The 27923-nt window shown below is 49.4% G+C and overlaps 1 protein-coding gene across 1 annotated transcript; it reads left to right on the top strand.

Annotated features, from left to right (window-relative positions):
* Positions 1-18: 18 nt before the first annotated feature.
* Positions 19-27923, top strand: EFNA4 (ephrin A4). Its single transcript, XM_035098619.3, has 6 exons — positions 19-291; positions 19148-19440; positions 20122-20190; positions 20847-20906; positions 23649-24017; positions 27328-27923. Exons 1-5 carry the CDS (start codon positions 176-178, stop codon positions 23738-23740), a joined length of 630 nt encoding a protein of 209 aa, XP_034954510.1. The 5' UTR covers positions 19-175; the 3' UTR covers positions 23741-24017; positions 27328-27923.

The following is a 27923-nucleotide window of genomic DNA, read 5'->3' as shown; positions in this document are numbered from 1 at the left end:
GCTGATTGGTGGAAAGTTAGAGCTGGCCGTGATTGGGGGCGTGGCCGTGGCACCACTTTCTCCCCCGCTGGCTTCGCCTCCCCTCGCTCGGCTTCCCTAGTCCGGCCGATCGAGCGCGCTCAGTCCGTCCAGTTGCCCCGACGGGGGGCTCGGCAGGGGCGGCGGCGGAGGAGCGATGCGCCCGGCTGGGGCGCTCCCCTGGGGGCTGCTGCTGGTGCTTTGGGGGGCCCTGCTGGGCCAGCAGGTGCGGGGCCTCCGCCACAGCGTCTACTGGAACGCCAGCAACCACAGGTAACGCAGCCGCACCAAAAGTATTTTTAAAAAAAGAAAAGAAAAGAAAGATGGGGAGGGAGGGAGAGATCCAGTGGCTCCCATCCCTGCTCGATCCCCGTTTAGGCCTCACCTGCGCCCCGATCCCTCCCAGAAACGCATCCGCCTGCCCCACCTCCAGGCCCCTGCGCCCCTGGGGGGCCTTTGCCGCCGTGCGCCCCCTCCTCCCACAACCTAGATCCTCAAGTTTTCTGGATCGTTGCTTGCGGTTTGTTGGACGGGACTCTTTTTTGCTGTTGTTCGACGGGAGAGAGGGGTGCAGATTCCATACTTCGTTCCTTCTTGTCTCTTACCCCCCCCCCCAAAATGGGGTTCAGATCCTGTAAGGCTTCGCCGCCGCGCGCCCCAGGCCCTTCTTAAACGCGTTTTTTCCTGGGCAGGATTTGGTTAAAGAGGCCGGTGGGGTGGGACTTGTGGGGAGGGGGGGAGAGAAAGAAATGGGTGAGGGGCTTGCCTCTCCTCCCCCACCTCCCCTTTCCAAGCTTGCTTCATGTTGCGCGCTCAGCATCTCTTTGTCTGGCGGCCTCCCAGGTGCCGTCCCCCTTTCCCCCATCTCCCTCCATAAAAAATTCGCCTCTGCCCCCCTTCTTCTCTTCCCCGCCCCCCAGCTGGCCGTTTGTTCATCCAGTTAATGTGGGGAGGAAGGGGGTGTCTCCCCCTTGAACTACCTGGCAGGAGAGTCTGCCAGGCTTTTTTAAAAAAACACATTTTCTTAGGTTGGCGTGGCATTGGTGGCAGAGTTTGGCTGGGTTGGCGGAACCTCTTTAGGCCTGACTGCTGCCTTGGCCTCTATTTTCTCTCTCTTCCCAGAGAGTCTTGCCCGGTCTTGTGCCCTACAGATGCCCGGAGGCCTGGGTGCCTGTCCTTGCTTGTTGGACCTCTCTTGTGGGTGATGTTTGCCCTTTCTCCTGCCGACAGTTGCTTGGGGGAGAGCTTTCTGGCATCCCGGTGGCAAAAGTGACCCCTAACAGGCATTCACTATCTGGGGGCTCTGCCATGCCAGGATCAGTCCGCCTCTTTTCCCCAGTCTGGGGTAGTTTAAGGCTCTTCGCTCGGTCAGGAGAGCATGAGACTCATAGGGTTGTGTGGGTTCGAGCCCCATGTTGGGCGAAAGATTCCTGTGTTGAAGAGGGTTGGACCAGATGACCCTCGGGTCCCTTCCTGCTCTACAATTCTGTGATTCTGCGAACACCCTCCCTACTGCCTGAAACCATAGAGAGCTGCTACCAGTCATTGTAAGACAGTATTGCCCTAGAGATGGAACAAGCGTCCGACTAGGAGTAACGTAGCTTCCTGTGCTCCCCTGTGAATCAGTGCTTTATTTGGAACAATGAGGGCTGGAGTCTTGATTTATTTTTAGGGGATGGGCCAGCGCTCTGTCTTTGAGCCTGGGCTTTGCCTGCAAAGGTTCCCAGATTCAATCCTCAGCCTCTCCAGGTAGGGCTGGGAAAAGGCACCCTCCCCCTTGCCCTAAACCCCAGTGAGCCTCTGCCAGTCCGTGCAGGCAATACTGAGCTAAGTACAACCATGGCCTGACTTCGTAGAAGGCTGTTTCCTAGGTTCTTGTTTAAAATCATGAGGACTGGGATCTTTATTTTATTTTTTATTTTATGGCAAGGGCTCGTAGGCCTGGAGTCTAGTGGCAAAGCATCTGGTTGGCAATCCCTGGCATCTTTAGGTCGGGCTGGGAATATCCCTTGCCCGAAACCCTGGAAAAGCCGCTGCCAGCCAGTGTGGACAATACTGACCTAGATGGACCAACTTCTTACAATCCCACGAATGAGAAAGGGGAAGAGCCAACTCTGGGTGTCTCTAAAGAATGATACCCATGTCACATTTTTCCTTGAGAGAGAGAAGCAACAAATTGAAAACAAACAAACAAACAAATAACAAATAAAAACTAAGATTGGAAAAGGCCAGCTCACTTGACTTCTCAAATCTGGCTTTTCAACGCATTTGAGTTGAGCAATGCTGACTCTTTCTGGAAGGCCCCCTTTGCTTTTCTGCTGTGCACTCTGCACATGCACAGGAGCCACCTCTGCCCACCCGCCATCAATCCCAGGGTTGAGTTTGGGCCTTGTGAATGGGGCGCCCTCAGCTCAGCACAATTTTAAGCACTCTGTGCTGTGTGGCAATGCCCAGGACCTGGTACTAATCTCCTTTTCACTCTCTCTCTCCCTTTTACTGTTGTCAAGCTTATCTTCCTTTTTCCTTCCTCGGTGGGGCCCACCCGGGGAGGCAGAGGGGGCGAGTCGGGGCGAGTCTGCCTGGCGGGGTGGGGGGGCACGGGACACGGAGAAGGAGGGTGGGAGCTGAGAGTTACACGGGAACATTCCTGCTTGTTTTGTTTTCCCTGGCGTGGGAGAGTCAGGTTAGTTGGCGCTCGGGTCTTGGGCCTAGCCAGAGCGGCCTTGGGAGTGCCATGGAGGGGGGAGCTGGCTGCCGGCCCAATTGGAATTATAAATCCCGAGGAAGGATGGCAGGGTGAGAGGGAGCTCTGAAGGAAGTTTGGGAGGCTGGGAAAGACCCCCTCCCCGACTGTGCCAGCTTGTACATTCTGAATCTGCACCCCTTTTTTGCCATATAATTTTTTATTAATTTTTCAACATGCAATAATAGCATCCATCACATTATTCCCGCTTTTTAGCGCCCTGACTTCCATCAAACCCTCCTTATGATATTCTAATATTCATTACTATTATTTATACTTCACAAATCAATCGCTGCCTTAAATTATTACGCTTTAACTTATCACTAAAATTCCATACTGCAATGACTTTTTCCTTTTTTTAAAATCTTACAAAGCTTCTCGCAGTCCTACCAACGTATTCAATTGAGTGCAATTGTCTTTCAAATAATCTGCAAATTTGGTCCAATCTTTGATGAATTTCTGGTCCCGCTGTTCCCGTCATTTTGTCCAATTCTGCATACTCCATCAATTTCACTGTCCGTTCTTCCTTTGTCGGTGATTCTTCATGTTTCCATTTTTGTGCAATTAATATTCTCGCCACAGTTACAGCATATTGGAATAGTTTAACGTTTTGTTTTTTGATTCTGGTACCTCTAAATCTGCACTTTTATTCCTCCTTCCCCCCCCCCCATCACTCATTTTCGCAAGAATGGGGGTCAAACTAAGTATGCCCTGCAGGTGGAACAACAGAAGCTGGATCAGGGCAAAGGCCTTATCTCGCAAAGGCCTTATCTCGCCTAACATCCTGTTCCCACGTTGGCCAGCCAGATGCCACAATGGGAAGGCTGGAGGCAGCAGCCCTCCTTCACTAAGTCCTACTAAGTCCCTGCAGGATCAGGCCCATCCAGGCCACGGGCAGGGTGTGAACCAGTGTTAGAAACTCGGGTTCATAAGCTAAGCGCCACCTTCAACCTAGGTTGCAGTTGCCATCTCACGGGATGTCTGTTCGCCAGCGGGTTGGGCTAAATGACCTATGGGGTCCCTTCCAACGCTACCATTCTGTGACCTCAACTACATTGCTTGCCCTTGCAACGATCGGCTGGTCCCGGTGTGCAAGGAGGAGAAAGGCAAATGGGAAACGGAATTAGCTATGGACTAAGGAAGAGGTTTTAAAACTTGGTCGCCAACCTGGCTCCCCAGAAATTTCCACGTAGTTGCAGTTGGACCCGTGCCAGTAGCCAAATGTGCCTAGCGCCCGGCTAGTTTTCAACACTGGTGTGAACGTCCCATAGGGGCCTGCCTGCTGGATCAGATGGGAGGAAGAAGGGCTGTAGAGCTCAGTGGTTAGAGCATCTGCTTTGCATGCCAGGTATAACCTTTGGTATCTCCAGGTAGGCCTGCCAGAGACCCTTGTCTGAAACCCTGGAAAACTCTCTCTAGCCAGGGTACACCAGGGTTTCTCAAACTTCAGTTTCCAGCTGTTTTCCCCCAACCACAACTCCCATCATCCCCAGCTATCAGGGATGGTGGGAATTGTAGTCCAAAAAAAAAACACCAGCCAGAGACCAAAGTTTGGGGAAACCCTGGTGTAGACAATACTGAACTGGGTGGACCTAATGCTCTGACTCAGTATGAGGCCACTTTCTAAATAGTCTAGTCATAGAGTCTTTAACACAGAACCATGAGGACTAGAATCTTGAGTTAAGTTTTAGAAGAAATGCGACAGAGTGTGTCAGCGATAAAGCACCTGATTTTCCTGCAAAAGGGGCCAAGCTTGATCCCTGGCATCTCCAGGTAGGGCTGGGAGAGAGAGAGAGAGAGAGCCCTGTGTGGTGTAGTGGTTAAGAGCGGTAGTCTCGTAATCTGGGGAACCGGGTTCGAGTCTCTGCTCCTCCACATGCAGCTGCTGGGTGACCTTGGGCTAGTCACACTTCTCTGAAGTCTCTCAGCCCCACTCACCTCACAGAGTGTTTGTTGTGGGAGAGGAAGGGAAAGGAGAATGTTAGCTGCTTTGAGACTCCTTAGGGTAGTGATAAAGCGGGATATCAAAACCAAACTCCTCTTCTTCTTCTTCTGCCTAATAGCTCAAGTCAGTGGAGCATGGGTAGGCAAACTAAGGCCCGGGGGGCAGATCCAGCCCAGTCGCCTTCTAAATCCAACCCGCGGACGGTCTGGGAATCTGCGTGTTTTTACATGAGTGGAGTGTGTCCTATTTATTTAAATTGCATCTCTGGGTTATTTGTGAGGCATAGGAATTCGTTCATTTTTATTTATTTTTTTGAAAATGTAGTCCGGCCCCCCACAAGGTCTGAAAAACAGTGGACTGCCCCCTGCTGAAAATTTTGCTGACCCCTGCAGTAGACCATGAGGCTCTAAATCTCAGGGCCACGGGTTCGAGGCCCACGTTGTGTCAGAGATTCCTGCATTGCTTGGGGACTAGATGACCCTTCTGGTCCCTTCTGTTTCCATGAAATCTCCAGAGCCGCTGCCAGTCAGTGTAGGCAGTATGGAGCTATCAGGTGACCCAGTGTTCTGACTCTGTATGGCAGCTTCCTGGCTGGTTCAGCACCCTTGTTTCTGCAGTGGATGTCTCTAGGAAGTCCCTGGGGGGCAAACAAGAATGTGGCAGAAAGCCTCCTTGCTTGTTGCAAGCGGGTATTGAGAGGCACCCTGTTCTCTGATCCCGGGGGTAGTTCTCAGCCATCCTGTCTCATAGCCATCGATATAGACTTCCTTCTCCTCCGAGGATTTTGCCTAATCCCCTTTTAAAGCTGTCTAAGTTGGTGGCTTTCACCACATCTTGGGATAGCTAATGCCGTAGCTTAACTCTGAGCCATGCGAAGAACAAGCACTTCCTTTCGTCTGTCCAGAATCTGTCTCTAAGATGTATATGTATATATTATCCACAGCTTGCATCAAAACTAAATGAATTACATTTGAAGCCCTGTGGTGCCAGTCATGGCTTCCTGCAAATGATTCTGGGAGCTGTAGTTTGTTCAGGGTGCTGAGAGGAGCTACTATATTCCCAGAGCTACAATTATCAGAGCGGTTTCACCGCCAAGGAGCTCTGGGAGTTGTAGCTCAGGGAGGGGAATAGTGTTTCCTAACAACTCTCAAAATACAGTACCTATTATTTTTAATTATTTTTTTAAAAAATTGGCAGGGAGGAGAACCATGACTTTTTTTTCAAATGGTATGGTAGTGCTTAAAGTGTGTGGAGTGAATATGGCCTTAGGGATGTGTAATATTTATTTTTAACCCTTTGCACTTAGAAATGTAGTGTGTCAGGCAGAAACCTCCAACCCTGTCCCATTCTCCTGAGATGCTAGCTTTCTAAGTACAAGGATAGTTTTGTACCAAAGAATGTTGAATCAGGTGCACATCCCACCTCCCCAGCCTGAAATGACACTGCTCCTATACCAGACCATTACCCACTTACCTGGAGATAAGCCCCACCAAACTTGCTGAACTTCCTTTTGAGTAACCATTCTAACAGGTACAGCTTGAAACTCTTGGATGTAAATTTGTACAGGTTTGAAGTTTGGGCGGAGATACCGGTAATTTAACTGGCTGTTTGCCTCAATGGAGCCTACATGTTTTGGAGTAGTCTACCTCTAGAAGCTTTCTGAAAGCCTCTGGTTGACTGCTTTTGGGATTGAAATTGCTGGCGTGGGATGGAGTCTCCTTATGTTTCTTTTGCGTTCAGAGTTTTAGATGTTAACATTTGAGTGCCTGCCTAAGGAAGCAACTAAAGGAGCAGTTTACATTCCAAGGGATTCCTTGCTTTGCTGAGATTCTGTGCACGTTTCCTTGGGAACCCATGCTTACTTGGGAGTAAGTCCTGTTGAATTCAGTGGGACTTACACCAGAATTACTCCTTCAAACCAAGGAATCTTGGGCTGCTACCCGCAACCTATTTCAGTTTTAGACTCTCTCAATTCATTTGGGCCCTAGGCAAAGTCTTTGTTTGAGATTGCGTGTTTTTTTCTTTAAAAAAAACTATTTCTTTTTTCTTAAGAAAGGAATATAAATCTGCAAACTGTGGATTGCCTTGAGGTTTAATCATCCTTAGAGCAGATCCATTGGGACTCACTGAAGTCCTATTGCAAGGGTAGCCAGGACGGTGCCCTTCTGACATAGTTGGACTTCAACATATAGGAAAAGACAGTCGTGCTGGATCAGGCCAGTGGGCCATCTACTCCAGCATCCTGTTCTCATAGTGGCCAACTAAATGCCTGCGGAAAACCAGCCAGCAAGATTCAGGTTGGTGGCCGTAACTGCCTCTTGTGGGAGGGAGTTCCACAGTTTAACTATGTGAAAAAGTCGGGGTTTTTTAATCTGTCCCGAAGTGCTGGAGGTCCATGAGTTCTAGTGTCGGGAGAGAGGGAGAAAAGTTCTTCACTTTCCCTGTGCCGAGCATAATTATAGAAATTATAAAGTTGTAGTCCAGCAGATATCTGGAGGGCCCTATTCATGCCATGCTACCTCTGTATGGGCTTAGTAAGACCCATTAAACTCAGTGAGATTTAGTTCTGAGCAGAACTAAAAAGTGGAAGGGATCATCCAGAACACTTTTGTAGAAAACTTGAATATTTTGGGATATTTTGGTGTGTGTGTGTGTGTGTGAGCGCAATATTGATATACAGTATGTACGGTACATTTTTTATATTCCTTTTACGGGCGTAGGTTTCCCTTTTAAGCTTTGAATGAAAAGGTATGAGAGAGTATATAAATTTGTGGTGGTTTTTTTGCAAGCAGATTTGCACGGGGGAAATTCCCATAGAGAATTCCCTCTGTTCCTTGTGCCTTTTTACTCCACTTCAGTCTCCATTGCCCCTGTTTTACATCTTCCATCTTTCAAAACAGCCAGCTATTTGCTTTTGAGGCTTTAATGTTGAAGAACCCTTCGGTTGAGATTGTGTGTGTGTGCTAAAAATACAGCTCACTGCTGCGAGAGATGGTACATGTTGCTGCCTTCGAGAATGCCGCTCTGACCAGCTCTGCCCATGGTTGGGAGGACCAAAGGTAGATGCGTTCTGGGTCTCTTCCCAAAAACTTATGTGCCCTTTCTCGCTGCCTCTCCCCCCGCCACATAGAAAATCCCTTTCAACTCTCACATGCACCCTCTCCGAAGCAGAGCCTTAAACCCTGGTCCCCTGCAAACTACAAATAACAAGAACAATAATAATAATATTTTTTATTATTTATACCCCAGCCATCTGGCTGGGTTTCCTTAGCCGCTCTGGGTGGTTCCAACAAAATATTTTAAATACAACAAAGCATCAAACATTAAAAACTTCCCTAAACCGGGCTGCCTTCAGATGTCTTCTAAAAGTCAGACAGTTGTTTATTTCCGTGACATCTGGTGGGAGGGCATTCCACTGGGCGGACACCACTACAGTACTGAGAAGGCCCTCAGTGTACGGGCTGAATGATGGGGGTGGAGATGCTCCTTCAGGTCTACAGGACCGAGGCCATTTAGGGCTTTAAAGGTCAGCACCAACACTTTGAACTGTGCTCGGAAACGTACTGGGAGCCAATGTAGGTCTTTAAGGACCAATGTTATGTGGTCTTGGCGGCCGCTTCCAGTCACCAGTCTAACTGCCGCATTCTGGATTAATTGCAGTTTCTGGGTCACCTTCAAAGGCAGCCCCACGTAGAGCGCATTGCAGTAGTCCAAGTGAGACATAACCAGAGCACGCACCACTCTGGCGAGATAGTCCGCGGGCAGGTAGGGTCTCAGCCTGCATACCAGATGGAGCTGATAGACAGCTGCCCTGGACACAGAATTGACCTGCGCCTCCATGGACAGCTGTGGGTCCAAAATGATTCCCAGGCTGTGCACCTGGTCTTTCAGGGGCACAGTTGCCCCATTCAGGACCAGGGAATCCTCCACACCTGCCCACCTCCTGTCCCCCACGAACAGTACTTCTGTCTTGTCAGGATTCAACCTCAATCTGTTAGCCACCATCCATCCTCCAACCGCCTCCAGGCACTCACACAGGACCTTCACTGCCTTCACTGGTTCCGATTTGAAGGAGAGGTAGAGCTGGGTATCATCCGCATACTGATGAACACCCAGCCCAAACCCCCTGATGATCTCTCCCAGCGGTTGCATGTAGATGTTAAAAAGCATGAGGGAGAGGACGAAACCCTGAGTCAGCCCACAAGTGAGAGGCCAGGGGTCTGAACACTCATCCCCCACCACCACTTTCTGAACACGGCCCAGGAGGAAGGAGCGGAACCACTGTATAACAGTGCCACCAGCTCCCAACCCCTCTAGACCATGGGTAGGCAAGCTAAGGCCTGGGGGCTGGATCCGGCCCAATCGCCTCCTAAATTTGGCCTGCAGACGATCCAGGAATCAGTGTGTTTTTACATGAGTAGAATGTGTGCTTTTATTTAAAATGCATCTCTGGGTTATTTGTGGAGCATAGGAATTCATTCATTTCCCCCCCCCCCCTAGGTCTGAGGGACAGTGGACTGGCCCCCTGCTGAAAAAGTTTGTTGGGCTCTGCTCTAGACGCTCCAAACAGTATGGCCAATGATCAAAGGTGTTAGGGTTTGGAGTAGGTAAACAATGCCTGGCGGGCACCATGCCCACTTGCATACATGTGCAGACCCTGGTGCTTGGAAGAATCTACAGCAGCTATGTGCTTGCATGCGCACACCCATGCTATTTGAAGCAAACACGCACACTCTTACACACTTCCCTTCGTACACACAAACACACTTTCTCACCCACTTTCTTCTTCTTCTTCTCTCTCTCTACCCACCCACCCATCATGTATGTCTACATTTTTGGTGGTTTCTATGTGATGAGAGAATGTGGCAACCCTCCCCTCCCCTCCCTGTGCTCCCTCACCCCGCCAACATCTAGGTTGAGGATTCTGGATAAGAGACAAACAGCACGGCCTGTTTTTCAAACTCTCGGTTCTCACGTCTATTTTAAAAGGGGCCTATTATTTGCCCGCTTCCGAACTTTGTACCCTCTCTTGCAAAACCCTCGCAGCCTTGGCTCTGCTCTTAATCTGGGCTTTGAGTGCTCTTCTGTTTAGTCATTGTGAGGTGGCTGCTGTTGTTTTACAAAATTTCTCATGCAGGTATAAACAGCAACAAATCCAGAGGTGCCGTTAACCTGGTGAAGGCATAACTCTGCCCCCCCCAAACCCAAACGCCTGGACCTAAAGCTGCAGAACTCCGGAAGAAATATCAGACAAGGTTCTCTGTCGTGTGGGGGAAGCGTGTTTCCTTGGCTCTTGAAACCGGGGCTGCCCCCAAGCCTCAGACGGCTGAGATTTGGGGGAAAGTTTCCCGGATCTGAGAATTTGACACCTCGGTTGCCAAACATTAGTAGCTGCGAATCCTAGCCAGACTTTTTGGGCTGCAGGGCAGTGGGGCAAGCTTTTTGCTGTCGAACTACATTCCCTTGTGGGTTGTCTGTCGTGTGGTGGACCCATGCCAGCAGCAGGCAGGCCTGAAGCCACTGGGGGAGGCCCAGACCCCAAATTGGGGTTCCCTTTCCCTCTGTTTCTGTTCCTCCTTTCCCTCTCTTTGCCTAGATCCAGTTAAAGCACATAGCTGCTCCCCAAAGAATCCTGGGAATTGTGGTTTTTAAAGGGTGCCAGGAACTGTAGCTCTGTGAGGGGGTAAACTACAGTTCCCATGGTTCTTGGGTGGGGTGTGTGTGACCTCCCCACCTCCCCATCTGGAGGGGACCATTCTTAAGAATATAAAAAAGCTGCCTTCTACTGAAAGTCAGACTGCTGATCTATCTAGCTCTATGCTGTCTACACTGACCGGCAGCAGCTGCCCTCCTGGGTTTCAAATAGGAGGCTTTTCACTGGGGTTTAAGACGGGGAACCTTTGGTGCAAAGCAAACCTAGAGAAGGGAGAAAGGTTGTTTTCTGCTGCTCCAGAGAAGCGGACACGGAGCAATGGATTCAAACTACAAAAAAGAAGATTCCACCTAAACATTAGGAAGAACTTCCTGACAGTAAGAGCTGTTCGGCAGTGGAATTTGCTACCAAGGAGTGTGGTGGAGTCTCCTTCTTTGGAGGTCTTTAAGCAGAGGCTTGACAGGCATATGTCAAGAATGCTTTGATGGTGTTTCCAGCTTGGCAGGAGGTTGGACTGGATGACCCTTGTGGTCTCTTCCAACTCTATGATTCTATGAGAACTTGTTGCTTCCCAGAGGCCTTTTGGAATTAGCTCCAGACCCATCCATGCTTCTTAGATAGAACATTTTACATGTGGATGGTTTTTGTGTTATATTAGGAAGGCTGCAATGCTATACTTTGCTTACATGGGAGTAAGTCCCATTGCAGTTAGTGGGACTTTCCTCCCAGTTAAAATACACTGGCAGCCGTAGATCCGAGTTGCTTGGGAATGATAAGAGACCCTAAGATATCAGTGCAGTTTTGGAAGAGTCCGTCTGCCATCTTGATTCAGAATGGTACCCAACTGCATCTGGACATATAGAAAACTCAGTCCTGGATCTCAAAGACCATTGTGCAAAATTTGGTTCCACTCTTGTAAGAGGTTTCCGAGTGCAAAGCGGATAGCCAACTTCCGAAATCACACCACTGATAGGACCCACCCTGCATATTAGGATCCTCATGGGATGTAGGGACAGTTGGGTGACTAAATTTCCAATAATCGAAACAAGTAACACAGACCTAGCTTGTTTTGAATGTCTGCGGGTGCTCTTGGCTAATTGGTGAAAACCATTGGGTATGTGTGTGTTTCTCGAATGCTGCTGCCAGATCAAAATTTAATCAGAGTTGCGGTGATAGGACGGGGTCCTTTTTGTTGAAGCTCCGCCACCCCCACCCAGTTGCTTTTCCATCTGTTGGGGAAAAGATACTGATGTCCTCTATCTTTTCCCTATAGTGGGAGAAAAGCAAATGGGGGGTGATTATCCTCCCCCCTCCAGAAAAGCTGGCAAATTGTCAACACCTCCTCGCACTGGGTTCATTCCTCCAATCATAAGAAGGACCCGGTGGATTGGGCCAAGAAGGGCACATCTAGCCCAGCATCCTGTGGCACAACGGGTCAGTGCTTTTGGCTGTTAACCAGAAGGTTGGTGGTTCGAGCCCACCCAGGGATGGCTGTGGGCAGGATTCCTCCATTGCAGGGGGTTAGATCCCTTCCAAGTCTACAGTTTTATGATTCTAAGTGGGACCCAAGTACAGGAAGAGCCCTCTGCGCTCCTGTGCTTTCCAGCAACCAGATGTTCAGAAACATTTCTGCTTCCAACCGTGGAGGCAACAGAGAATAGGCATCTTGGCTTGTAGGCATTGAGAGCTGTATCTAGGGCTGGCCAATACAGTAGAACCTCCGTTTTCGAACGTAATCCGTTCCGGAACACCGTTCGACTTCCGAAACATTTGGAAACTGAAAGTGGAAGCCTCAATTCAATAGGGAAACTCAAAATGGAAGTCACATCGGACGTTCGGGTTCCGAAAACTGGAACATTTACTTCCCGGTTTTCAGCATTTGAGAGCCGAAACGTTTGAAAACAGCCGCTCAAGAACCGAGGTTTGACTGTACCTAGTTTTCAACATCATGATACATCACCAGCTAAATATTGTGATGTGTCGATATATCACCAGCTAAACATTGTGATAAACTGATTTATCACAATGTCTGATATTAGAATAGGGAAGTCTTTTAATGTTTAATTATGTTTTTATATATGCAGTGGTACCTCGACTTACGAAGGGGTTCCGTTCCGCAGCGCTCTTTGGAAGTTGAATCCTTCGTAAGTTGAAGTGTCCATTTTGCGCATGCGCAAAGTGCGATTTTGCGCTTTGCGCATGCGCAGAACGCACGTGCGGCGAAAATACTTCTGGGTTTGCGGACTTCGTAAGTCGAAACCTTTGTAAGTCGAGGTACCACTGTATATTGGAAGCCAACCAGAGTGGCTGGTTTATATATTGGTTGGAAGCCAACCAGAGTGGCTGGGGCAACTCAGTCAGATGGGTGAGGTATAAATTATAAAAAAATAACAAGTACAATAATCATTAGCTGGCTTCACAGTTCTTCCCATGTTGTGATTTTTGCATAGCACACACACAAGCAAACATCATGATTTGTGATATATTTCCAGGTCAAAAATATGAAACCAATATCATTTTATGGACTTAAAACTGGTTTGGGATGATCTATTGATATATTTCCCAGCCCTAGCTGTGTCCTACATGAATCTGCCCATTCCTCTTTTAAGGCTATCCAAGTTGGAGACCATTGCTGCTTCCTGTGGCAGCGAGTTCCACAGTTTAAACTCTTTGGCGTGTTAAGAACCCAGTTCAGAAACTTCAACAATGAAGTGAAAACAGGAGCTGCCAAGAGATAACCCACGTGTTTTCCCGCAACTCGCCTGCTTGAGCCCTTAATTCCTCCAGGATGGCAAGCAGTATCTAATCTCATCGATCTTCACAACAGTAAAATAGGTCATTGGTGCTCCTAATTAATGAGCGGCGATCCTTGCCTTTTCCAGGATCTCCACCCTGGCCATTTCCGATCCGTCCGGTTTTTTGCGCAATCTGTGCACAACGGCAGCAGCGCACTCCCCACGCATCAAGGAGTTGTGGTTTTCTTGTGGGGATTCCTCGTTCGCCACATGGCCAAACTGCAAAATTTTGGACGCACGGGTGGGGTTAAATGCCATTCCAGCCCATTCGGGTGTCGTATCCACTGTCGGTAATGATTTGCTATGTACCCGAGCCTGTATTTACAATAGGGGAAAGTTGGAAGCTATTCCTGAATGCCCAAATTCCATTTGTGTGTGTTTTTGGGTTTTTTTGGTTGTTGTTAAAGGTTATGAAGAGTGACATCTATGGCGCAACCATATTTTGGAATACCGTGTACTGTTCTGATCACCTTACCTCAAAAAGGATAATCTTAGGGTTGCCGTACGCCTGGAATTTCCCCGACATTCCTGGAATACTGTAGTCGGAAAGGTTGTCTGGGCGGAAATCGTTCTTGCCGATTTCCGTAAAAAAAATAGCTCAAAAATGGCAAAGACAGTAGGCCTTGTGGAAATCCACCAAAGCTGAATGAAGGAAGTTTCAGGACAGAATCCTCTTCCTGCAGCACATGGGTAAACTATGGAACTCACTCCCACAAGAGGCAGTGGCGGCGACTGATTTGGATGGCTTTAAAAGGGGACTGGAGGGGACGCAGGTGGCGCTGTGGTTAAACCACTGAGCCTAGGGCTTGTTGATCAGAAGGTCGGCGGTTCGAATCCCTGTGACGGGGTGAGCTCCCGTTGCTTGTTCCCAGCTCCTGCCAACCTAGCAGTTCGAAAGCACGTCAAAATGCAAGTAGATAAATAGGAACCGCTACAGCGGGAAGGTAAACGGCGTTTCCGTGTGCTGCTCTGGTTTGCCAGAAGTGGCTTTGTCATGCTGGCCACATGACCTGGAAGCTATACGCCGGCTCCCTCGGCCAATAATGCGAGATGAGCGCGCAACCCCAGAGTCGGTCACGACTGGACCTAATGGTCAGGGGTCCCTTTACCTTTACCTTTAAAAGGGGACTGGGCAAAATTCACAGAGGAAAATGCTAACTTCCTGACAGTAAGAGCTGTTTGGCAGTGGAATTTGCTACCAAGGAGTGTGGTGGAGTCTCCTTCTTTGGAGGTCTTTAAGCAGAGGCTTGACAGCCGTATGTCAAGAATGCTTTGATGGTGTTTCCTGCTTGGCAGGGGGTTGGACTGGATGGCCCTTGTGGTCTCTTCCAACTCTATGATTCTATGAGTCTATGATTCTATGATTCTATCAAAGGCTATTAGCCATAATGGCTACGTTCTGTCTACTGCTGGGCGATACCCGCTTTCCAACATCGCGATGTATCACCATGGCAATAGAGCGTTGCATCGTGATGTTGAAAGGGAAGGATCGTTTGCCCCGGTCCTGCGAGGCACCGTAATGCAACCGCTGCCGCCACCAGCTCCTGGCGCGGGGAGGAAGGCAAGCCCCACCTGCGATTTACCGCCAGGTGAAGGCGCCATTGCGCTGGCCCTCATACCAGTTCTGGACGATGTACCGATGAATAAGGCCTGTCACGTTTAAAAGACATGTCTCCTTCCTGTTTTTGTTTGTTTCGGGCGTTTGCATATTAGTTTCAGATTAATCTGTTTGGCTGTGTGTGCAGTGCTGTAATAACGGGAGGCCCTTATGTGGCAGGATATTAAAACGGGGAGCCAAACCTGAGGAAACGAAATCAACTTCTGTCAAAGGCATCCACTGCCCAAAGAAGCCAAGACTCAAATGTAATAAGAGCTTGACAAAACAGGTCAATCCGAATGATAAACTGGGAACGTCGTTGTTGTTTAATGTGTTTTTAAGAAGCCGTTTATCTGTTTCGAAACAGGAGCTACAGGGCCTGAGTCGCTCTTTTGCTGGAATGTCCTAAGAGGTGGTCTTTTGAGGCAGGGCCATGGCCCTCCAGAGGTGGCTGGACTACGGCTTCCATGGGACCCAGCTGCCATGGTGGAGTAGCCCCAGGGGATGATGGGAGTTGTAGTCTGACCACCTCCGGAGGGCCACAACCCTGCCTCAAAAGACCACTGAACTTTGGTTAGGATGTTCCAGCAAAGCAGTGGCTCAGGACCTGGGGGTGATGGGAGTTGTAGTCCAGCAACACCTGGAAAGAGCCCTGGGGGTGATGGGAGTTGTAGTCCAGCAACACCTGGAGGGCATCGAAGGATTGTGGTTTGCAACGGAGCGGGCGAGATGGCCTCCCGCCTGCGTGAGGATTTATTATTTATTTTATCACGCCCTCCAAGGAGCTTGAGGGGGCATACATGGCTCCCCCTCCCCAAACGTAGCAACTTTTCCTTTAGGGAAAGAGCACCCAGGCACCCAGGGTTCAATCCCTGGCATCTCCAGGAAGGGCTGGGAATGTCCTCAACAGCTGCTGCCAGTCCATGTAGGCAATGTTGAGCTGGTATAAGGCAGCTTCATCTGTTCCTTTTAAAATCAGCCCTTTGCTTAGCACCATGAGGACTAGAATCTTACTTTGTTTCAAGCGGATGGACCATAGTTCAGGTGCAGAGCATCTGCCTTGCATACTGGAAAGGTCCCAGGTTCAAATCCTGGTGTCTCCAGCGAGAGCCGTGGAAACTCCTGCCATGAACCCGGAGGACAGCTGCCAGTCAGAGCTAGGCGGTCCACAATTCTGATTCCTATGTTCCTGGCGCTGCCTGTGAACATGTTTTTGACATACCGAAACCATCCCCGCCAAACATGCCCGTTACTTCCCAGGGGGGTCATGTGGGTTTTGGCTGCCACATTCCCCGACGATGCATCACCCCTAGTCGGGGGGCCTTTGTCTTGGGGCTGGGCTGTCGGCCCATTGCCCTAGGGGCTCCCCGCTGACCCTTTTTGCTTCCAGTCACGTGAATTAATCGGAGCTGACATCTGCTTGTTTAGCAGAGCTGGGCAGCTGGATCGAAGCGGTGGGTGGGGAGCGCCTGCAAAGTCTGTGCCCCCTCACGTTTTTTTGGGGGGGGGTTGGAGAGAGTCCTTTCCTGTACATCATCAAACCTTGGGCTTTATACTAGGATGAAGAGAAGTCCGTGAGGGCTGGATTTGTGTGTGAAGAGAGAAACTTCTTCGGGATTGCTAGGTTTTTCTTGTGAAAGAGTCTTCTACAGACAAATGATTTTGGTGAAGAATGCGAAAGAAACAGGATGGCACCGCTGCGATTGAAAAAAAAAGGGAGGTAAAATAAACCACAGGATTAAGAGCGTCTAGCTGCATGCGGGTGGCACTGTGGTCTAAACCACTGAGCCTAGGGCTTGCCAGTCGGAAGGTCGGCAGTTCGAATCCTCGCGACGGGGTGAGCTCCCGTTGTTCAATCCCAGCTCCTGCCCACCTAGCAGTTCGAAAGCATGTCAAAGTGCAAGGAGATACGGTGGTGCCTCGCTAGACGAATGCCCTGTAAGACGGATTTTTTGCTTAACGAAGATATTTTTTGAGCGGGGGTTGCCTCGCAAGACGAATTCGTTTTGTGAAAAATTCGTCTAGCGAATCGCGGTTTCCCATAGGAATGCATTGAAATTCAATTAATGTGTTCCTATGGGCAAAAATTCAATGCATTCCTATGGGATTCGCTAGACGAATTTTTCGTTATACGAATTGACCCGTGGAACGAATTAAATTCGTCTAGCGAGGCACCGCTGTAAATAGATACCGCTCTGGCGGGAAGGTAAACGGTGTTTCCGTGCACTGCTCTGGTTTGCCAGAAGCGGCTTAGTCATGCTGGCCACATGACCTGGAAGCTCCCTCGGCCTATAGAGCGAGATGAACACCCCAACCCCAGAGTCATCATCCGCGACTGGACCTAATGGCCAGGGGTACCTTTACCTTTACCTTTTAGCTGCATAAAATCTGTGGGGCAAACTCAGAAAGAACTTGCAGCAATATAGTCCAGAAATCCCTCACAGCTACCCTTTTGCAGAATGAGGGTGCCCGCTTCCCCCCTGCGTGACTCCCTGCTCTAGCCTAAGATCCTTCTGAGGCAGGCAATGCTTTCTCGGTGCTGAAATCAGATGTGGCTGGCCTGTTTAGTCAGGCGCAGTGCCGCTATAAAGTACGTACTTGCCCTCGGAGGACGGCACTGGTTGCCCCTCTGCACGAGTGCCTGCTGTGCTTTTTGGCCGCTTTCAGTCAGGCACTGCTAAAGCGACAGAGGGAGTAATTCTACCACATTTCTGTGTTGGATGAGAGGTAAACATGTTGAAGGAGGTGGGGGGGAGGAGATTACAGGCATCTTTTCCCGCACGAGTGGGTGTTTTCTGCCTCATGGGAGCTGTGAATTATATTTAATTAATACTGGGAAAATCCCAGCATTTCCCCCCAGGGACTTTTCAAACATGTAAACCACAGCAAACCTGTGAAATGCTTACTTTTTCGGAACGGGAAAAATGCTTTTTTTTTTGCGATGGTATGTTGCTCAGAATGCTGCGTCTGGAGAAATTTATGTAAGGCAGGGGGGGAGGGAACATTCTTGAACTACAACTCCCATCACCCTTGACTACAGTCATACCTCGGTTTATGTACGCCTCGGTTTGAGTATTTTCAGTTTAAGTACTCCGTGGACCTGTCTGGAACGGATTAATCCACTTTCCATTCCTTTCAATGGGAAAGTTCGCTTCAGGTTAAGTACAGACTTCCGGAACCAACTGTGTTTGTAAACCGAGGTACCACTGTATTTGGGCCTCCAATCCAAGAGGCACCTCTGTGCCTAGAGCAGGGGTGGGGAGCCTGTGGCCCTCCGGATGTTGTTGCACTCCGACTCCCATCATCCCCAGCCAGCATGGCCAACAGTGGGGGGTGATGGGAGTTGTAGTCCAGCAACACCAGAAGAGAGACAGATTCCCATCCCTGCAGCAGACCTAATGCAAGACTCGAACCCAAGATTTCTGCACCCTGAGCCAGATGTTGTTGCACTCGGAGTCCCCTCAGTCCCACGGCCAGAATGGCCCAGTGGTCAGGGGCAGTGGGAGTTGTAGTTTAGGTTGGCCGGTTGCCGGCCTTTGATGTGGAAACTTGAGGAGTCTTTGGCCACACCTTAAATGAGGGCCTGGGAGCAAACTGGTTGCCAATGCGGATTACGGAAGGCTTGGCATTTGTGTTCTCAGCATCCGGCCTTAGCTCAAAGGAGAGTCGTGGTGTTCTCCAACCGATGGAATTTCTGACGTGTCTCCAAAGAGCTCTCTGATAATCTCCTCCTCCTTCTTCTGCAGCAGCTCCTCTGCCTTCTTTTCACTGCGTGCTTTTGGCCTATTTTGCCCATGAGAACTAGAAACTTGCTTGCTGTTGGGTGGTGGTTGTTTTTTTTTTAAAGAAAGCTGATTCTTAGAGATCTTCCTTTTGCACCCCTAACTGCACTGGGTCACTTAATCAAAAGCACCCTTTTACACATATATAGCATTTTTCTTTTTTTCTTTCCTTTTTTACCAGGTTATGTAATATGAATCCTTTGTTGCAATGGCCTGTAGGCCACGCAAATAAATAAAGTTTTACTTACTTACATCCTTCTGTTGTTGTTGCTGTTTTTTAGACGCCAGCCTCATTTTAATCCGGGTTCTCCTCCTTCCAGAAAGTGCCCCATCTAGGAAGGGGCGTAGAAAATAAAAAAAACATATTCTCCCCATCTTGCCCTCGAGACTCTACCCAGGCCACATCTCTCATTGGCTTTTGCTTTGCCCACTCTTTAGTGCCTACTTCCCAAAGGTAACATTTACCGCCGTTGCTCCTTCGGCTTTGGACCGTGGTCCTGCCAAACGGCCCCCCGGAAAGTTGCCCTGCAGGGAATGTGGCCCTCTGGCTCAAAACTCCTCCCTATCGCCTGATCGCTTTGGCCGCCGACTGATTTGCTCCTCCCCATTTGCAGATTCCTCGAAGAAGACTATGCCGTTCAGGTCTCCATCAACGATTACCTGGATATCTACTGCCCGCACTATGAGCAGCCGCTGGCCGCCGGGAGCCCAGAATCCTTCACTTTGCTCATGGTGGACATTGAGGGCTACCGGGGCTGCTACGAGACGCCGGGAGCCTTTAAGCGCTGGGAGTGCAACCGGCCCTTTGCTCCTTACGGGCCGGTCCGCTTCTCGGAGAAGATCCAGAGGTTCACCCCTTTCTCGCTGGGCTTCGAGTTTCAGCTGGGCCAGGATTACTACTATATCTGTGAGTTGGGCCTTTGGCAGGCAAGGGGTGGTTCTGAGTCGACTCGAGGGCCAAATTGCACAAGGTTTTCTCTTGAGAGAGAGCTCTGGATGGGATTTTAGTGCTGCACCAAACTTGAAATAAGTTTCTATTTGATTTTCAAGAATATAAACAGACATCAAAACCAATTCCGAATCCAAATGTCGAAATTACTCTGAATCTCCTGACCTCCCCCCCCCCATCCCTTCAATCAGCCCTATTGAAGCAGCATTTTCTCTTTTACATTTCTCTCTGTAATCTTTTTTTGGGGGGGGGAGGTTTTTTAAAAAATGTATTTATTTGTATTCGAATGTATTTATTGATTTAATAAATTTATATTGCGCTCCCGATCCAAAGGCCGCAGGGAGGGTTTAAGATATGGTGTGTTTATCTGTTGCATTTATATCCCACCTTTTTCTCCAGGGAGCGCAAGGTGGCACCAGTTTTAAGAAATAATAGCCCTGTTTGGACAGTGGCTAAGCTTTCGGTGTTCCTCTGAACCCTTACTGATAATCTGTGAACTTAACCTCGCCCATTCAATGCTATGGCATCTGTGACTTCCCCCAAAGGATTATGGGAGCTGTAGTTTGGTGCTGGGAGGTTTGACTTTCTTGCATTCTAACCCCCCCCCCCCTAATCTCTGGGTCCTTTCCCTCCCCTCAGCTATCCCCACCGGAGACAGTCCCGGACGCTGCTTGAAACTGCGGGTTTCAGTTTGCTGCAAGACAACCAGTGAGTCATTCTATCATCTGTCCATCTCGTTCAGCCGGTGGGGGGGGGGGATAATAGGCATCTGCAGGGATTCCCCACCCCGCGCTCGGTACAGGGAACAAAATAAATAATCCAGACACAGAAACAAGCAGACCTATGAACACCTGAATTGTTCAGCAATCGCTTCTCCAATAAGGACCGGGAGAAAATTCTGAAAAGCCAACCTGGAGTCGAGATCAGGGATAGGAAAACCTCGGGCCAAATGTGGCCCTCGAGACCTCACTCTCTGGCCCCTGAGACTCTCCCCAAGCCATGCCCCTTCACTGGCCCAACCCTCCCTGAATGTTTTTGCCTGGCTGGAATATGCCCTTGATCTCTGTGTGTAGAAACTAGTCTAGTGTACCAAGGTGGAATTTGCATTTATTGCCCCGCCTCGTTTTCCCCGTGGCCCTGCCCACTACTGGTATGCGGCCCCTGGAAGCTCATCCGGAATGGAATGCGGCCCTCCATCTCTGCAAGTTTCCCTGTCCCTGATTTAGAGAACGGGTGTTCCACTTTAGCTAGATCTGCTTTCCTTAAACGTAAATATATATTGAGGGGGAAACTCGTCAAGGACAGGGAGAGGAAGTTTGGTTCCGTCTGCGCCTTCTGAACTGACCCGTTCGTTTTGCTTCTAGCCGTGGAGCCTGTGACGGAGGGTCCCAAATCTCAACCACGTGGGAGAGGCAGCTCCGAGGGTGAGTGGGGCAAGGGGGTGGCAGAAAGGCAGTTTGTTGCATTTAAAGCACCGGGGGGGAGGGGGGAGGTGCATGATTTTAAAAAGGCATCCTCAGTGTGCCTTGTGCTTTACTGAAGAATACAGGTGAAACTCGGAAAATTAGAATATCGTCAAAAAGCATCTTTATTTCAGTAACGCAACTTGTTATTTTTTATTTTACTTTTAATTTTTACAAATGCTTTCTTTTGGAAATTCCACAGTAATAAAACAAATAGTTACAATAATACAAAAACAAACATCGCTATTACATTTCATTAATTACATTCCATTCATAATTGACCCGCCTAATGACAAATAATTACAATTACAACAAACAAAGGCTTGGTATATCTTGCTTTGCGTGTCATGCATCTATCTCATATATTGGTTTCACCTTTTAAGTTGCGTTACTGAAATAAATGCACTTTTCGACGATATTCTAATTTTCCGAGTTTCACCTGTATGACAAATAGAGGACAATTCTCTGCCCCAAAGAACTTACAATCACACATTTCTGTGTCCATGACAAAGACAGAGGAGGTGATGGGAAGGCAGCTGAAATGTACACTGACTGAGTAGATCTAGCTGATGCGTTCTTAGGCTTCAGTCCAGTCAGTGATGACAGCGAAAAGGTTGCCAACTGACCCCTAAAAACCAGCCTGACTGCTCTTGTGCCTTGAAAAAAATGGGGAGAGCTCCAACTGGCCAGCGAAGCTTTTATTTATTATTGTTATTTGTTTCATTTATATCTCACCTTTTCCCCCAAGGAGTTCAAGGTGGCATATGTATGAATCTCCCCCCTCCCCATTTTATCCTCCCAACAGCCCTGTGAAGTAGGTTAGGCTGAGAGGCAAGCACTGACCCAAGGTCACCCAGTGAGTTTCATGGTTGGTTGAGGATTCGAACCCTGGCCTCCGAGGTCCTGGACAAACACTCTTGACTTTTACACCACACCGGCTATTTTCCCAGCACGGAGCTGGGGCTAAAAGTGTGGCTCAATCTGCTGTTAATAGGTGTTGTTAAAACTTACAGGAAAGTTGGCAACCCATTCAGGTGTTTTGCCAAAGAGTTCACACACGTGGAAGACATTTTTAAGGAAGGAGGGTGGTGGGGAAGACGGAGACAGAAAAAGAGAAGATTAGCACCAATTCTTGGTATTCCAAGATTGGGCAAATCACCTTTCTTTGAAATAAAATATTGCACAAGCTGGAAGTTTTCAGGGGCCAAAAAGGCTTGCCATTTGATCCAATTTTATTTTAAAGACAATCACCAGGTACCCACACGTCTATGCGATTGTCTCAATCTACTGCTGTCTGAAGTTATTCTTTATCTCTCTTTTTGAAATAAAAACATGTACCTGTTTTGATTCAGACCACGGAGCCCTTTGCAATTACAGGCTGCACACCCCTTTCCTCTTGGCATGTGTTATTATTGACGCAGTAAATCACACCGCTGTATGCTATGCTTTTTTATTGGCAATTGTGACAGTGTACCTTTTTTTTAAACGACTAATGTTTCTTCATTTCTTGAAACCTGTTTGTTATTAGAGTTGAGTTTAAGAAAACTGGGGGGGGGGGAAGCAAAAGGAAATTAGAACTAGGAGGGACTTTGAGGGTGGAGTTGCAGATATAAGGGGCAGCGAGGGATTCCCATCATCCCTGATCATCAGGCAATTGTAGCTGGGGATGGTGGGAGTTGGCATGTGAAAACATCTGGGGGTTGATGAGTTCCCGCTTTATACCATTGTAAGTGCATTTAATATGGTCCCTGATTGGTTGGGCCGAAGGTTCTCCACCTCTCTGCCTATTCGGTACTCTACTGGTAAAGGTAAAGGGACCCCTGACCATTAGGTCCAGTCGTGACCAACTCCGGGTTTGCGGCGCTCATCTCGCTTTATTGGCCGAGGGAGCCGGCGTACAGCTTCCAGGTCATGTGGCCAGCATGACTAAGCCGCTTCTGGCAAACCAGAGCAGCGCACGGAAACGCCGTTTACCTTTCCGCCGGAGCGGTACCTATTGATCTACTTGCACTTTGATGTGCTTTCGAACTGCTAGGTTGGCAGGAGCAGGGACTGAACAACGGGAGCTCACCCCATCGCAGGGATTCGAACCGCCGACTTTCTGATTGGCAAGCCCTAGGCTCTGTGGTTTAACCCACAGCGCCACCCGCGTCCTACTGGTACCTCCCATCAACTTCCTTCTGGCAGTTCCCAAACTGTGAAAAGTGAAGTCACGGGGGGAACCAGGCAGAGTGCCTTCTCGGTGGTGGCACCCGCCCTGTGGAACGCTCTCCCATCAGATGTCAAGGAAATAAACAACTACAGTGGAACCTCGGTTGTCGAACGCTTCGGAACCCAAACGTCAACCACCCAGAAGTGAATGCTTCCATTTTCGAAGGTGCCTCGGAAGTCAAACGCCTTCGAGGCGCGTTTCTCCATTTAAAAAAAAGGAATTTGCCAACCCGCAATTGTGACTGGGTTGTCGAATGTTTCGGAAGTCGAACGGCCTTCCGGAATGGATTTCGTTTGACAACTGAGGTTCCACTGTATCTGACTTTTAGAAGACATTTAAAGGCGGCTCTGTATAAGGAAGTTTTTAATGTTTGATGTTTTATTGTGTTCTTAATATTTTGCTGGGAGCTGCCAGGAGTGGTTGAGGCAACCCAGTCAAATGGTCATAACAACAACAACTCCCTGTTTTTTCCCTCTGTCCTCCCCCCACAGATGCCGCTGTAGCCCCCGGACGTAGCTCTGCCCCTTCCTGGTCCAGTGGGGCCTGCTGGGGGCTGGCTCTCTTACCCTTCCTGTGGCTCTGACCCCACCCCCAGGGCTGGGGCCGGGGACTCTTCCGAGGATCTTTGTCCCCCACTCGTATGGATGCTGGATTCCTCACTTGGCACTTTAGAACTCAGAGGCGATGTACTGGTGGCCCTTCTTCACAGCCGGACCCCTTGCTCCCCAGAGATGAGATGAACTCCCGGTTGCTGCGTCAACCCAGCCGAAAGGGGGCAGGACACCCCCATAAATCTCAGTATGCCCACCCCCTTCCCCGTTTGGATTCGCTGTGGCAAGAGGAAGACCTTTGGCCTGGAGGTAAGGCTTGGAGCAGGCGAGGTAGTGGTGGGCCATGGGGGAAGCTTTCTGGCTAGACTACTACAATGCTCTCTGTGTGGGGCTGCCCTTGTTGGTGGTCCAGAAGCTGCAACTGGTGCGATATGCGGCGGCTCAACTGCTCCCTGGGGAAGGATATCTGCAACACATTACCCCACCGTTGAAAGAGTTGCCCTGGCTGCCAGGTGGCGATGAGGCTAAATTCAATGTGCTGGTTCTGGTGCAGAAAGCCATCTATAGCATGGGACCAGGAGGCCTGAAAGATCGTCTCGCCCCTTATATAACCAATGGATCACTGCGCTTTCCAAGTGAAGGCCTCCTGTTGGTATCATCTTATTAGGAGATCTGTTCCCAACTCTTTGGAATTCCCTCCCGGTGAATATTAGGCAGGTGCCAGGCACTGTTGTCTTATCGGCACCTTCTGAAGACCTTCCTGTTACAGATATAACTAAATATCCTAGCCAGCATCTGTATTGGAATTGTTTGCAATGTTTTTGTTTTGTTTTGTTTCATCCCTTGCTGCCTACTGCCCTGGGCTCCTTTGGGAGGAAGGGTAGGAGAAAAATCATACAAAGAAAAGAGAATTTAAATAAAGCCATAACAGTAGGACCATGAAGGACAGGCATCCCCAAACTTCGGCCCTCCAGATGTTTTGGACTACAATTCCCATCATCCCTGACCACTGGTCCTGCTAGCTAGGGATCATGGGAGTTGTAGGCCAAAACATCTGGAGGGCCGCAGTTTGGGGGTGCCTGATGAAGGACATTTACTCTAGCCCCCTGATTAATGCAGGATCTACAATGCAGGCTACAGCATGGATGGAAGATCCTGCAGCCTTCCCAGATGATGCTGGACTCTGACTCCCAGCAGTTCCAGCATAACCAGTCGACGAGTGTTGGGAGCCCAGCAACCTCGGGCTGGGCCAAAGGTTCCCCACACTTGAATTAGACCCATGAGGACTGAAATCTTACTTTTTTCCTGGAGGAATTGAGGTAGCTCAGTACATTTGCTTTGCAGGGTTTCTGGGCAGAGCCCTGCCTGAAACCCTGGAGGGTTACTGCCAGTCAGAGCAGACAGTATTGAGCTGGACAGTCCACCATCCGTGACCAATGGCCGTGCTGGCTGGGGCTGATGGGAGTTGGAGTCCAGCAATCTCTGGGAGGCCCGCAGGTTGCCCGTCCTTGATATACAGAGTGCCTTAAGAGGTGAACAAAAAGAGTAGGATTTCAGAGCTGGGGGAGGTCTTGAGAGGCCATCTCTCCTGACCTCATGCTTGGCACAGGGATCTCGCAACGTTCAGCATCTCTGACAGCCGTCCACCCACCCTCTGCTTAAATACATCCAGGGAAGGCCAGCTCGCCGCCCCTGGAGTTAGCCTGCTCCACTGTCCGACATCTCTTGCACGTCAGGACGTTTAACTCGTTTATTTCGACCGTTTAGAGGCGACTTAATTGCAACTGCCTTCAGGTGGCGCACAGGTAACTCAACAATACGATAAATAATTTTTCCAAAAGGCAGCTTAAAACTGTAAGATCAGAATTTGGTTAAAAAGCCTGCTGGGTTTTGTTTTGTTGAAATAAAGGAGGCTTCAGGAAGGTCAAGAGGGGACGGAGGCCTGTCTGATCTCAGCCGGGAAGGAATTGCATAGAACTGGGGTTCACAATATGGAACGCTCCGCTCCTGTTGGATGCAAACTGTGTATCTGAGCCATAAGGCCTGCTAACAGAGGCTCCTCAAAGACCTCCGTGATCGGGGAAGGATATACGGATTTGGGGGGACTGGCTTCACAGGTGGGTCTCGATTGGCCCACAAGCCGTCGATTCCCCTGCCCTGGGGGCTTTTTCCTCCCTAAATATTTTTTAGGTATCCCTGCAAGAACTGAGGTTCCACCCCATGCCTCTTGGTAATCTCTCCCTCTTCTTGTTCGAAGGGGGGCTGTTTTGACTGTGTGTAGGGACCAGCCCTCACCTCTGAACTTTGGAAGTAGCCGGTGGGTGGGTGGCAGGGGGGAGATAAAGGGAGCTTAAAACGAGTGGCCGACAAACAGCCGCAGAACTGCTGAGCTACTGGCAACAGGACATTAGGAGGGAAGGGACAAGGCAGAAAATTACAGAACAAATCACATAATCTGCGGAGGCGGATCAAAAATCAAATAACAGAACCATGAAAATGTCAGAAGGCAATATGAAAGACCGGGAGGAGGCGTGACCATTCGTGTCAGCAAAGGGCACTAAAAACATGGGTATTGCCTGCATATCGGCCGCAGCTCAGGGACAGAGAAGCTGCTTTGAATGCTGAAGGTCCCCGGGCCAGTCCCCAGGTGAGGCTGAGAATTGTCCCCTGCCCGGAAACCTGGAGTGCTGCTGCCAGTCAGTGTAGACCGTATGGAGCTAGATAGACTCTTGGTGTAAGGAAGCAATAATATATTTGTCAACCTTACAACTAATCCAGAATGCGGCAGCTAGACTGGTGACTGGGAGCGACCGCAGAGACCACATAACACCAGTCTTGAAAGATCTACATTGGCTCCCAGTACGTTTCCGAGCACAGTTCAAAGTGTTGGTGCTGACCTTTAAAGCCCTAAATGGCCTCAGTCCAGTATACCTGAAGGAGCGTCTCCACCCCCATCGTTCTGCCCGGACACTGAGGTCCAGTACCGAGGGCCTCCTGACGGTTCCCTCGTTGCGAGAAGCCAAGTTGCAGGGAACCAGGCAGAGGGCCTTCTCGGTGGTGGCGCCTGCCCTGTGGAACGCCCTCCCATCAGATGTCAAAGAGAAAAACAGCTACCAGATTTTTAGAAGACATCTGAAGGCAGCCCTGTTTAGGGAGGCTTTTAATGTTTAATTGTTTTATTTCATTTTTCTGTTGGAAGCCGCCCAGAGTGGCTGGGGAAACCCAGCCAGATGGGCGGGGTATAAATAATAATTATTATTAAATTATTATTATTATTAACCTGCTGGTGACAATCAGATAAATTGAATTTGGGGGGGCAAATCTCTGGTCGTGTGCTAATGTGGGGAGCTAAACAGAGCACCCATGTTCAGAAGCAGTCTATCTCCCAGGCAACAGAATGAATGGTCTGACCCAGCCGGACCCTTCTTAATGTCTGTACATTCCTCAGTAGGGAGAGGAAGGAACTCTGCACATGCTCTAAGGCAGCCTTTGCGTCATGTCACGTGTTCTTGGGGGGGGGGGTGTCGGTCTGAAGCCAGGTTGTGGGGAAAGGGCTGGGTAATTGAGCCCCCCTGGTCTGCCTCTTAAAAGCATCTCTCTCTTGTTCTCTTCCCTACAGGAGTTGATTCTCCACAGTGACATTCCTGCCGGAGGTCCGGTTGACCGTTTCTGGTGACTGCGATGGTGTCGGGAAGGGGATTTTCCAGCTCGCCAAAAAGACTCAGATTTGGTTTTTGGGGGGAAGTGGCATGGAATTGAGGGCGGGGGAGTGGGGGGGAGAGACTGAAATATCTCTTCCGCAGCGCAGCAAAGGACTCCCAGGATTTGTGTCCAGGACTGTTGATATGCCAAAGATGGGGAGAGACACTTTGCAGTCCCTGACGCTCGAAGCTCAGCTGCTTTAAAAGAGGGGGGGCATTCACTTCTCCCCCCCACCTTGCCCCTGTTTTATGTCTGCCGTGCTCGGCTTCCCTTCCTCCCCTGCCCGGAAGCAAAACAAAAAACTGGACTGTGTCAGCCCACCCTGCCACCCCCCCACCTTGTGTTCTCGGCGAGAACGGCAATGATTGATGCCTGCGCTTTTGTCTTCTATGAAGACGCTTCCTCGGCGTCACCGGTTCCTGGTTTACGACTTCTTCATTTTAAATATGTTGGGGTTCCCCCCCCCTATTGTCAGTGACTGAGCCAAATGATAAAATTGTTTTGGAAACTCGG

This window comes from Zootoca vivipara, chromosome 16, assembly GCF_965207765.1.
Source record: "Zootoca vivipara chromosome 16, rZooViv2.hap1.1, whole genome shotgun sequence".
Taxonomy (NCBI): Eukaryota; Metazoa; Chordata; class Lepidosauria; order Squamata; family Lacertidae; genus Zootoca; species Zootoca vivipara.
This window is presented reverse-complemented; position numbering and strand designations above follow the sequence as displayed.